This window comes from Cucurbita maxima, unplaced genomic scaffold (assembly GCF_002738345.1).
Source record: "Cucurbita maxima cultivar Rimu unplaced genomic scaffold, Cmax_1.0 Cma_Scf00049, whole genome shotgun sequence".
Taxonomy (NCBI): Eukaryota; Viridiplantae; Streptophyta; class Magnoliopsida; order Cucurbitales; family Cucurbitaceae; genus Cucurbita; species Cucurbita maxima.
This window is the reverse complement of record NW_019272065.1, coordinates 523,452-537,013: the sequence shown is the minus strand read 5'-3', so window position 1 is coordinate 537,013 and position 13,562 is coordinate 523,452. Positions and strand designations below refer to the sequence as shown.

Below are 13,562 nucleotides of genomic sequence, written 5' to 3'. Positions count from 1 at the left end.
GCAGTGCCATTGACAAGAGCAAGACCTTCTTTAGGCTGCAGCTCGAAGAACCCAGAAGGAATATCAGCTTGTCGAAAAGCCTCCTGAGCATTAAGGCTCTCTCCATTTGGTCCAACCGCCTTAGAGTTGGGTCGGCCGGTGAGCAATCCAGCAATATAAGAAAGAGGAACAAGATCACCCGAAGCAGTGATGGTTCCACGAAGAGGCAAGCAGGGAGTGATGTTAGAATTCAAGAGTTTGGTTATGGCTTCCAAAATCTCAAATCGAATGCCCGAATAGCCTTGAAGAAGAGTGTTGATTCTCACCAACATGGCCGCCCTGGTAGCGGAGTGGGGCAGAGTATGGGTGGACTCAGCTCCACTTCCAAAGATCCCAGCATTCAAGAATCGAATCAGCTCCTTCTGAAGAGCGCCACCTTGATTGGTCCTTCTATGAGAGGTAGCACCAAAGCCAGTAGTGACACCATAGCTATCAGTGCCTTTGTTCATGCTCTCCATAACCCAATCACTGCTAGCTTTAACGCCCGCTCTAGCAGACTCGGCCAGTTGGACCATCACATGGTTATCACGAGTGGCAATGGCAGCCACTTGGGAAATGGTGAGAGTTTCACCACCGAGCTTGACAAGGGGCCTCCGGTACTCCTCCACCATGCGCTTCACCTCGTCGAGATGGCTCCCCTTGAGAGACTCGGCAGCCACACCCCAGTTGAGTGGATCATTTCGGGTGTGGCACAAGCTATCTTCAATCTTCTGAATGGCTGCCATTGTGGAAAAGAATAAGAAATTGGTAAAGAAATGAAATGGGGAATGTGAGAGATTTGAGAGGTGGTGGGAGAGGGTTGAAGGAGAAGAAGAAAACGAAGAGGGTTAAATAGAATTGGTGGGGTTGGTGAAGAAAGGAGGAGCGGCAATGACATACAATAGGTGTGTTCAATTTGGTCGTAGGTGCGGTGTGGTGGGCGAGAAACTACAATGGTTGGTGCAGGGAAACTATAAGTGTATTTGTTATTTAAATTTCCTCAGTCAAATTTGGGCGATTGTAGACTTTCATTTGTCGTTTTTTATTTTTCTTTTTTTCAGAAAATAAAGAAAAGAAAAGTTGAATAAAAAAATAAATAAATATTATTGTCACCAAACTTTGAAATGCTTACTTTTCACCAAACTTTATATTTGTTACTTTTCACCAAACCTTGAGCTTGGTTAGTCATACCTAACCTCGATGGTTTTAGTAATCGAATTCACAATACAATTTTTTAGTCGAGATGTGATTAAATTTTTTATTGAATTTATAAAAAAAAATAAACTTTTCAATTAGGGGTGTACATCCAACCGAGTAACCCGACAATCCAGACCAACTCAATCCAAATTATAGGAACGATTAGTAGTTCAAATTGGGTTGGGTTATTTTTATCGAACCCGAATTGATTCAGTTCGATTTCGTGTTTATAGGACAAAAATCTCGGATTGACCCAAACTGAACAAAAGTTATAAAACTCATACGCTAAGAAGTCAAGGGTATTAACGAGTCTGGTGTAGTAGTAATTGGGCTTATTAGAAGCGTGCGCCCCTACTCTTTGATTTTATTATTTTGTTTATTTTCTTTTATATTTTTTTATTAATTTATTATTTTTAGTTTTTTAAATTATTTTTTTTATTTAATTTCTTTTGTATTTTTTATATTTCTCATACTATTTTTAAACCCATTACTTATAACATAAATAAACTAACAAACAACTATCCATTCATTTTATACTATTTTATAAAGTGAATAAACTAAAATTTCAAGAATATAGTTTACAATAGATTATTGAATATGATTTATACCATATAAAACTTAGGATAGGTTATTGAATACGATTTATAAATCTTTTGAAACAAAAGCATATAGTTTTTTATACAAAAGCATATAATTTTTTTTATTTTTCTCATAATTCACGTAAATCTATTTTGATGTAAGAATTTTTTGTTTTTTTTTTTGTTATTTTTGTTAGGTATAGTTTTTTTAAAATTAATCTTTTTTATTTCATGATATTTTTCTTATTTATTCTATAAAAGCGTCAGTATTTTGTTGTTGTTGATGAATTTGTTTTTATTTTTTAACGATTATAGATTGATTTGTGTTTATTTGTGAACTTTTAATGTATTTTATCTCCGATTCTATCCAATAATTGTAAGTTGTGGATAAATAAAACTTTTTTTAATTTTTTTAAAAAGTTAACAATTCCACAATCCAACGAGTAGATAGAGGATTGGGTTGAGTTGAGTTACCAATCTGACGAACCCGAACTCTTGTGTTGGGTCAAAAAAAATCCTACAACCCAATCGAACGTGGACCATGTACACCCCTACTTTGAAATTATGATCGGAGTAAATTATAGAATTATTTTTCAAAGAAAATAAAACAGGAGGAATATTTGAAAGAAATTTGTGTAAATATGTGAGGAAATATATTGGAAATGGGATTGTCAGGACGACAAGGGAGTTAGCAAAGGAAAGTGAATGGCCATCAACCTTTTTGTTGACAAGTCATCGGAGAATTCACACAAAATAATAACAAATTCATTAGTTGATGATATGTGGAGGTGGATGCTTTGAGCTCGTGTCAATAATTTTATAGGAATTGGGATTGGAAATTTAATACTTGAACCATGAAATCTATCCTTCCATATTTAACATATCAATCTAAGCTGACCAAGTGGCCTACATAGGATTTACTATTGTAAAATTTAGAGAATTGGGAGAATGAAATACACCGACCATTTTAAAATTTAGAGAAAGAGGATTGGGAATTTAATACTCAAATGATGAAATCTAACATACCAGCTGGGAATACCGAACACCACCCCTAGATGAGATAGAGATAGGTCCCAAGAGCATAATTGCATGTATTTTTTAAGTAAAGGCAAAGATAGAGATAGGTCCCAAGAGCATCATGTACTGAGGACAGCGACATTGTGAGCAGAGACTTGTTAGGAATCACAACTCTCCACAATGGTATGATATTGTCCACTCTGAGCACAAACTCTCATGACTTCGTTTTAGGCTTCCCAAAAGGCCACATCCCAATAGAGATAGTATTTTTCACTTATAAACTCGTAATCTTCCACTAAACCAACCAATGTACGACTCACTCCCAATAATTCTCAACAAGATTGTGTTGAGCCTCGATTAGTGGGAGGCTATTCGAGAGCTCCATAAGCCTCAAGGGAGACTTATAGTGTACTTTGTTGAGTGGACGATTGTTGAGGATTATTGGGAGTGGGTCCCACATGATTAATTTAGAATGGGTTTATAAGTGAAGAATACTATCTCTATTAGTATTAGTATGAAGTATTTTGTGGAAGTGCAAATCAAAGCCACGAGAGCTTATGCTGAAATAATATCATACCATTGCGGAGAGTCGTGATTCTTAACATCGTAGGCTCATATTTAAATTATTTTATATTTGTTTTTATTTTCACTAAATTTCAATATTTCATATTTAAACACATAAGACCATGACCATGTTTTTCAGAAAAGATATGTTTTAAATTTTTCGAAATTTATACTATAGATGATATTTTCTTTTAAGAGTTATATTTCTGAATAAGAGATGAGCCTGATACGTTAATAACGACTCTGAGTATGTAAAAATTTAGGTTCATTATACATAATTTTGTGTCTAACTTCATAGCTTCAACAATGAGCTTTCATGTTTCTAACTTTAGCTTTGGTGAATTTTAAAGTAGGGTTTGTATCCTCCAACTGAAAGCTTTGCCCATCAAAGAAAACTTGTTTGTAACAACATATTAGAGAAATGAGGAAGCGTTAAATCTTTTTTAAGTCAAAGAAAAGTATTTATATGAGAACCCTTTTAGGGTTCCTTACGTTTTCGTGATAATTTAGGTTAAAGATGAACGGATCAGATTGAACTAGGATGTCACAAGTCAAAGGCATGCATGGTGTGTGCTTCCTTGAGAGGCCGATCCAATCTCATATAGATCTTCAATCTAAATTTTACTCTTCTCCTTTCGGTCCGATAATTCTATGTTGAACCCAAATTTGTCCCGGGTTAGGTTTCTTCTATTAAAATATCATCACTAGCCCAATAGAATTAGTTCAACCATTGTATGAGTGACTGTATTTATGTTAAGAAGATGATTTAGGAGTTTAGGAATAAATTTAGGAAAATGATTTAGGCGTTTTTAGGTATAAATTTAAGAAAATGATTCAGGTATTTTAGAAAAAATGTTAGAAATTTGAGGGATAGATTGCATAGTCGAACAAAGGACTCCAAAAGAAAAGGAGTCAAGCGTCCTTGAAGGCAGTCAAAATGATTAAGACTCCAAAGGAGTCGAGCCTCGATTAAGGGAGGCGTACTTTGTTCGAAGAGAGGTGTTGGATGATGTAAAGTCCCACATCGGCTAATTTAGGGAATAATCATAGGTTTATAAACAAAGAATACTCTCTCCATTGGTATGAGGCCTTTTGCGAAGCCCAAAGCAAAGCTCTTCACAATGGTATTGATATGGAATCAACCCAAAGAAAAGTATGAAACGGATCAAGAGTAAAGAAAACTCGTGAAAATGAGGCGGCTTTATATAACCTTTACAACCTTAACCTTAACCTCTATGTTAAACTGGTTAAGGGTGGAATATGGTAGCCCCCAACTTAAATGCATTTTAATGCATCACTTTCTTGAGGCTCAACTTAAATGCATTTTAATGCATCACTTTCTTGAGGCTCATATAATGAAGGTCTCCAAAAGACTGAAGAAAATATTGTCAAAATTATCAAAAGATGTTTCAATTCATGCCACAAAAGATGTTTCAATTCATGCCACATGGAGGAAGAAGAATGAAGTTTGATTGTTATAAATAAAGTTTGGGTGGGTTACAATTTAGAGTTATTGTATTTTTAAGACTTTTAATTCACTTTAGGTTAATTATGGTCATTAAGTATGAAATGTTACAACTTTTAGAATGACTTTAGTAGTTTGATTTTGAGACTCTATAAAGCTATGTGTGTTGTATTTGTAAGGAGACATGGAAAATGCAGTAAAAAGAGCATTTGTGCTTAGCCAATGCTAAGTTTATTTGCAATTCTATGTAGTTTAGGTTGCATGTAGAATCATTCAAGCTTGACATGATCAATCTTGCTTATGGAGTGATTCGAATCTCAAACAAGTGTTCATGCTTTGAGATATTTGATCAACAAGAATCATTCAAGCTAGACATGATTGATCTTGCTTGTGGAGTGATTCGAATCTCAAACAATATTCTTGTCTTGAGATATTCAATCAACAAGGTAATCCGAATCTTACTCCCCTTCTAGTAATTTTCCATATCACCTCTCCTCTACCCTTGAATGGCCTCAAAAATGGTCAACTCGAGCTGTCTTTCACTACTACGGTCGTCATCGATGGCAAGGTACGGTCGCACCTGCCACACGCTTCCTCCTTTTATTTAATTTATTTATTTGTTTTATTGTTATTACCCAGCGGGTATTACAAGTCAACATCTCTCTGCTAGGCTCCATAACAAAACATCATAAGGAGGGAGCAACCCTCCAGCGGTTTACGCTTACATAACCAAAGCTAAAAGAAAAGAAGTGAAATCATAAAAGAAATTCGTGATGGTAAAGGTAACCTAAGACGACAATGACCATATACATGCACGAGCTTCCACAGATACAAATAGTAATTGTGTGATATATGATGCAACATAAAAATATTTCTGGCACAATTCATTTTCATAGCTCGTGACTATTAATGACCATTTAACTAAGTAACATATGACCATTCATTACTATTTATCTCAATAACAGTGACTATTCATCATCATTCATCTAAAAAAATTCTTGATTATTCGGGTAAAATTCAATCATCCAATTTAGCCCAATCCAACAAAATATAATTCTTAGATGTCATAATTCTCATTTATTTTGGTTATTAATTCTTATTTATTTTGGTTATTAAATATTCTTATTTATTTTAGCTATTAACTCAGTTCATAACCATTTGGATTAATACTTTCTTTCATTTGGTTCAGGTACGAGAATTAGGATTATTTAGCATTGTTCGGAGGTGTGAAATCATGTGGAGTCAAGTGTAGTCATTGTCATTTTGTATTTGGCTAGATGCAATTGGGATGAACTTTGTACGGTAGGAGTGAGAAATACACTTGTAAACACTTTGGTTATAGTGATTGGCTACCACTCATAGATATAAAAGATTTCTTGTCTCTGAACCACGTAAATCTTTGTGTATTTGTTTAATTTTTGTTTGTGTTTGTGGGTGCGTAAGTGCGACTCATCTTGCTTCAACTACTTGGTATGATAGCATTTTTGGTTATGACATTTTGCTACAAAAATTGGGTATCCGAATATTTTAGTTGTGGTATTATAACCAACTAGCATGGAAAGTTGGGGTATTTGGGTTAATCAAAATTGAAGAAGAAAAACAAACATGTATGCATTAAAGTTTGAGACAAAATTGATATAGCATAACAAATTTAAATGTAAAAACTTGATTTTTCATAATCTTTTTCATGAAAAAACATTTAAAAAGAGTAACCCAACATGGAAGAATTTATGAAAGAATTTTATTACTTCATTCTTTTTGGCAAAAGGAAATATGATGAGAGGAAGGTTGAAAAAAATAGTGAAGTACAAATTCATGTTATAAATATGTTCATCAATGTTGAATCCTTAGCAGATGGGAATTGGAGCACCGTTCCACTCTTTCAAGCACTCCAAGATAGAGTCGATCATCTTCCCTTCACACAGAGCTGTGAACACCTTCTCGCACTCTTCTCCCGGAGACATCACTTTTTCTCCTGTCAGTAGATTCGTTCCCAACTCTTCTCTCACAAACCTATACAATGGATAAGATCTGCAGTCCTTTATCTGATTCTCAATTTTGGAATTTCCACTCTCGTACCACGACCTTGCATTTTCGACTTCTTTTGGTAACACTGCCTTTAGTTCCTCCTCGAAAGCCCCAATCTTTTGGAAGATTGAAGTGTCTGCGTCCTTTTCACAATCACCATTGCCAAGTGCGTGCTCAACAAGGACTTGCCTCAACTTTTGGCTCAATGGGTAAGTGGCACTGCATGGATCATCGATATAAGCGAAGGTGTACTCTCTGTCCACAACCTTTAGAAGATCCTTCTCACAAAACCTTGATGGGTGAAGCGCTCCATTAGAGGATGTGTTCAACACTTTCTTGGCTGTTTGGCTAACACAGCTTTTTACTGCGTTCTTCAAGTTTTCCTCCAAATGCCTCAAGTCGATTGCTTGGCAGAGGGCAACCAAAAAGGTGGAAGACATGAGTTTTAAGATATCAAGGGCTTCCGCTGTTTTCCTTGAAGAGATTAAACCCAGCGAGTTAACATCTTGGTTGTGTTGCTCGGCGCTCTGTACATGACTCGTCACTGGATTTGCAAGATATTGAAGCTCAGAGCAATAGGAAGCCATCGCAATCTCTGCACCTTTGAATCCATAATCTAAACTTGGGTTTCTGCTTGCAGAGAGATTTGAAGGCAGCCCATTGTTGTAGAAGTCGTTGACAAGCTCTGAGAATTGGGCAAACATGAGCTTTCCAATTGAAGCAACGGCCAAACGAGTGTTGTCCATGGAGACTCCAATGGGAGTTCCTTGGAAGTTGCCTCCATGGATGGCCTTGTTCCTTGAAACATCAATCAAAGGGTTGTCGTTGACCGAGTTAATCTCTCTTTCGATAGATTTGGTTGAGAATCGAATAACTTCGATCAATGGACCAAGCCATTGAGGAGAAGTTCTAAGAGCATAACGATCTTGCTTTGGCTTCTGGAGAGGATCGGTTTCGTGCAATTTCTTTGCAGTTTTCATGTAAGAACTTCCGTCCAAGATGTGTTCCATAATTGCAGCAGCCTCGATCTGACCAGGATGATGCTTCAACTTGTGAGTCAAATGATCGGTGAATTCAGGCTTTCCTTGCATAACCTCAGCAAAAATTGCGGACAAAATCTCAGACAAAACAGCCAAGATGTTGGCCTCAAACAGAACAATGGAAGCCAATCCAGAACCAACAGCAGTGCCATTGACAAGAGCAAGACCTTCTTTAGGCTGCAGCTCGAAGAACCCAGAAGGAATATCAGCTTGTCGAAAAGCCTCCTGAGCATTAAGGCTCTCTCCATTTGGTCCAACCGCCTTAGAGTTGGGTCGGCCAGTGAGCAATCCAGCAATATAAGAAAGAGGAACAAGATCACCCGAAGCAGTGATGGTTCCACGAAGAGGCAAGCAGGGAGTGATGTTAGAATTCAAGAGTTTGGTTATGGCTTCCAAAATCTCAAATCGAATGCCCGAATAGCCTTGAAGAAGAGTGTTGATTCTCACCAACATGGCCGCCCTGGTAGCGGAGTGGGGCAGAGTATGGGTGGACTCAGCTCCACTTCCAAAGATCCCAGCATTCAAGAATCGAATCAGCTCCTTCTGAAGAGCGCCACCTTGATTGGTCCTTCTATGAGAGGTAGCACCAAAGCCAGTAGTGACACCATAGCTATCAGTGCCTTTGTTCATGCTCTCCATAACCCAATCACTGCTAGCTTTAACGCCCGCTCTAGCAGACTCGGCCAGTTCGACCACCACATGGTTATCACGAGTGGCAATGGCAGCCACTTGGGAAATGGTGAGAGTTTCACCACCGAGCTTGACAAGGGGCCTCCGGTACTCCTCCACCATGCGCTTCACCTCGTCGAGATGGCTCCCCTTGAGAGCCTCGGCAGCCACACCCCAGTTGAGTGGATCATTAGTGCTAATGCAGAAGCTCTCCACGGAACCATTTTGGGGGGCAAGTTGTTGGAAGGGAGCTGGTGCCATGAGAGTGTATTAGAAGAATGAGGGATTTAAAAAATATGGGTTTTGTGTTTTGGATGGATGGAGGGAGTGAAATGAGAATGGTTAGTTGTTTGTGATGTTGATTTGGAGAATAGAAGATGAAGAATGAGGTTTAAATAGGGAAAGCTTTGATCACAAACTGAAGAGGGATAGTGTTTGTTTTAGTGGTAGGTAACCGGAAGAGTGGTGGAAACAGGCCACCACAACTTGTGGTTTGAATAAGGACTAAATGGGGTAGTTGGGACTTGAGAAGGTAATGGAGTTTATAATCATTTTATTTTCAGTGGTCAAAATTGTGTGCGGGGTGGGTGGGAGTTTGGAGTAATGTGCATTGTGGGGTTTAGTGATTTCCTAGAAGTTGGCATTGGCATTGGCCTTGGAGGAGCCACGTCACCAGTCGAGTGTGTGCTTTGTTGGACTTATGATCGTGGTGGAATGGTTCTTGTTGCCTCTAAAATGAATTATGTTACTCTTATCCAAAGTCATTTTTCTAATATTCATTTTTAAAGGGGCACGAGTTCAAGATCAAAGAAAGACCTAAACTAAGTTTAAGGAAATCGAGAAGACCTTGGGGAGAAGGTAGCGCACTCGAGAGCCATTTGGGTGAGACCCGTCTCCTTTTTTTTTTTTTTTACATTATTATTTGTCACTAAGGTGCTTACCAATAGGTTGAAAGTGATTCTCCATGATATTATCCTTGTATCCCAATGAGCCTTCATTCCTCGAAATAGTCCATATTGAACAATTGGAGCTCTCGTTTCGCCATCATATTTTTGGAAGGCCTTTTTTATGGGGTTTAGAGATCTTGAGAAAAGGTCTCATGGGGGAGTCATCACTGAGGTATTTCAAACGATTATGGCTGATAACTATTTTCGTGTGAGACATTGTAATAGTTCAAGTTCACCGCTAGTAGATATTGTCTACTTTGACCCGTTACGTATTGTCGTCAACCTTATAATTTTGAAATGCGTCTATTGACTCGATACGTAATGAGTCAGATGAAGATAAATAATGGACTAAAGTAGACAATATCTACTAGCAGTGGACTAGGACTATTACTAGTCGGTGTATTATTTAATTAATGCTTTTACGTCTAAGAAAATGAATGCATTGAGAATAAATTCTCTTTATTAACTTGTATTTCTTCCACACAACAACAATACAAAAACTATTTTAAAATACAGACAAGAAGCACACAACAAAGCCTTTGCTCATCATGGAAGGCTGGGGGCATTGTTTAGACAAAGGGTGGAACGCCTAACGTATGGGAATTGGAGCACCATTCCACTCCTTCAAACATTCTAACATAGAATCAAGCATCTTCCCTTTACGCAAAGCTGTGAATACTTTTTCACACATCTCTCCGGGAGATATCACTTTTTCACCCGTCAGTAATTTTGTGTCCAATTCTTCTCTTACAAACCTATACAACGGATAAGACCTGCATTCCTCAATCGGGTTCTTAATCTCTGCATTTCCACTCTCATATGCAAGTCTTGTCTTCTCAACTTCTTTTGGTAAAATTGCCCTCAATGCCTCTTCGAAAGAAGCGATCTTTTGTAAGATTGAAGTGTTCTCGTTCTTCTCATCATCATCATTTGTGAGAGCATGCTCCACAATAACTTGTCTCAATTTCTCCATCAATGGGTAAGTAGCACTACATGGGTCATCTATATAACCAAAAGTGTACTCTCTATCGACAGCCTTCAGTAACTCTTTCTCCCATAATCTTGGCGATGGCAACACTTTCTTAGCTACCAGGCTTACGGTGTTTTTAACAGTGCTCTTCAAGTTTTCCTCCAAATGCCTTAAGTCGATTGCTTGACAGAGTGCAACCAAAAATGTTGATGACATGAGTTTCAGAATATCAATGGCTTCAGCTGTTTTTCTTGAAGAGATTAAACCAAGAGAGTTAACATCTTGGTTGTGCTGTTCAGCGCTCTGTACGTGAGTTGTCACTGGATTTGCAAGATATTGAAGCTCAGAGCAATAGGAAGCCATGGCAACTTCAGCACCTTTAAATCCATAATCTAAACTTGGGTTTCTACTTGCAGAGAGATTTGAAGGTAGCCCATTATTGTAGAAATCATTGACAAGCTCTGAGAATTGGGCAAACATGAGCTTCCCAATTGAAGCAATGGCCAATCGAGTGTTGTCCATGGAGACTCCAATTGGTGTTCCTTGAAAGTTGCCTCCATTCAGAGCCCTGTTTCTTGAAACATCAATCAAAGGGTTGTCGTTGACTGAATTAATCTCCCTCTCAATAGACTTTGTTGAGTATCGAATCACTTCAATCAATGGACCAAGCCATTGAGGAGAAGTTCTAAGAGCATAACGATCTTGCTTTGGCTTCTGGAGAGGATCGGTTTCATGCAATTTCTTTGCAGTTTTCATGTAAGAACTTCCATCCAAGATGTGTTCCATGATTGCAGCAGCCTCGATCTGACCAGGATGATGCTTCAATTTGTGCGTCAAATGATCGGTGAATTCAGGCTTTCCTTGCATAACCTCAGTAAAAATGGCCGACAAAATCTCAGACAAAACAGCCAAAATATTGGCATCAAACAGAACAATCGAAGCCAGCCCAGAGCCAACAGCAGTACTATTGACAATAGCAAAACCTTCTTTAGGTTGGAACTCAAAGAACCCAGAAGGAATAAGAGCTTTTTGAAAAGCTTCCTTTGCACCAAAACTCTCTCCATTCGGACCAATAGCTTTTGAGTTCGGCCGACCAGTGAGCAGTCCAGCAAGGTAAGAAAGAGGAACAAGATCTCCAGAAGCAGTAACGGTTCCACGAAGAGGCAAGCATGGAGTTACGTTATGGTTCAAGAGTTTGGTTATGGCTTCCAAAATCTCAAATCTAACGCCCGAGTAGCCTTGAAGAAGAGTGTTGACTCTCACTAACATGGCCGCTCTTGTAGCGGAGTGAGACAAAGCATGGCTCGACTCAGCCTCTTCTCCAAAGATCCCAGCATTCAAAAATCGAATAAGCTCCTTTTGAAGGTCTCCACCTTGTTGGGTCCTTCTATGAGAGTTAGCACCAAAGCCAGTAGTGACTCCATAACTATCCGTGCCTTTCTTCAGGCTCTCCATAATCCAATCACTACTAGCCATAACGCCAGCTCTAGTAGACTCTGAAAGCTCCACAGCAACATGGGAGTGCCTTGTAGCAATAGCAGCCACTTGGGAGATAGTGAGGGTTTCACCATCGAGCTTGACAAGGGGGCTCTGGTACTCTTCCACCATGCGCTTCACCTCATTAAGATGGCTTCCCTTAAGGGACTCGGCCGCCACGCCCCAGTTTAGTGGGTCATGATGTGTGGGGCTCTTGCATATGGTCTTTGCATCGGCCATTTTGAAATGCTACACAAAGAAGATGAATGAATTACACTTAAAAATCTTCTTTGCGTGGGGGAAAGATCAAAGGGTATGATTAAATAAGAAGTGGATGAGACTTGAAAGGGGTTTGGTGAAGAAGTTGGTGAAAGAGGAAGCAAACACGAAAGTTAAGTCACCAACATAGAATTGCTCTAAACAAACTGCGTTTTACTATGAAGTTTCTATAATTAAAGGACCGAAAAAGAAGATATGTTGCACCTTGTTAATATAAGTAATAACTCCCAGCTTTTTTAAGTCTTTTTAATCTATTTTCATAATATAAATTTAATTCATTCATGTACCTTTCATTTACACAATTTTCACAATTTTAATTTATAACATGAAATTATTATCATTATTCTGATCAATTATTTTAAACTTAAAGTTCGTATGTAAAACATTTCACACAAAAATTAAATTAAAAAAACTTACTAAAAAACTATGGATTTTATTCATCTTTAAAAGAATTAAAAAAAAAAAGCAAAACTTAATATTTATTAGAGACCAAAGAATTTTCTTGGGGGAGATTGGAGTGGGAAGAAAAATTGGAACACAATTGTATATTAATTCAAACATTAAATTCAATGATAATGACACTGAGAGGGATAGGTTGGTTTTGAATTTAATAATTGAGTACTCTATTACAAATATAAAAATGGAACAGAAGAATATTAAATTATTGATATGAAAATAATATTATAACGAACATATATAAATATTTTAAGGTTTAATTCATGCAATAGCTTTAATGTTCAGACCAGTCGATTCGAATTGAAATGAATGGTTGTTTTAAATAGTCCGCAAAAAAAACAATTCAATTATTTTTTACGAAATCACCCCCTTTGTACGGTTTACTTCATTACATGTCTCGTTAAAAAAATTCATCCACTATAATCCTATTTATATAATATCTATTATATTCATATATAATAAATATTATATATTTATATATAAAAGTGGGGGATTGAATAAGGGAAGAGAATGACAATTACTTTAACTAAGATATATAAAAAAACCCTATTTGACAATGTTTACCACTAAAGTTACCAAATTCTCAAACTCTAGCGAGACCAAGGTAAATTAGAGAAACAATTTTGTAGAAGTTCAAATTTGAAACTGGTGTTATGGGCTCACATAGGTTGACTTGGAACAAAATCGAACTTCCATTAAAGATAACTTCATGACATCAGCCTAAGCTAATCAGGTAAGTGGCCTTACAATCGACATGCCCCGTGGTTCTACACGTGTCACATATATTGATATGTTTGAATTGTTAATAGATCGATAGACTTATGATATGTATATGTTATAATATGTGAATCATATGAT

At 37.5% G+C, this 13,562-nt stretch overlaps 2 protein-coding genes across 2 annotated transcripts in view; both read right to left on the bottom strand.

The window, feature by feature from the left end:
• The window catches only part of LOC111471139 (phenylalanine ammonia-lyase-like), a 20,333-nt gene extending 8,074 nt beyond the window's left edge, over positions 1–12,259 (bottom strand). The window contains exon 1 of the mRNA XM_023116833.1: positions 10,128–12,259. Within this exon, the coding sequence (XP_022972601.1) occupies positions 10,128–12,209 (2,082 nt within the window). The 5' untranslated portion in view covers positions 12,210–12,259. The remainder of the gene's footprint in view (positions 1–10,127) is intronic.
• Positions 6,558–8,975, bottom strand: LOC111471134 (phenylalanine ammonia-lyase-like). Its single transcript, XM_023116827.1, has one exon. It carries the CDS (start codon positions 8,835–8,837, stop codon positions 6,687–6,689), a length of 2,151 nt encoding a protein of 716 aa, XP_022972595.1. The 5' UTR covers positions 8,838–8,975; the 3' UTR covers positions 6,558–6,686.
• Positions 12,260–13,562: the final 1,303 nt, after the last annotated feature.

Coding starts and splice junctions, on each gene's coding strand:
- LOC111471134 (XM_023116827.1), bottom strand. CDS start 8,837: ATGGCACCAGCTCCCTTCCAACAACTTGCCCCCCAAAATGGTTCCGTG.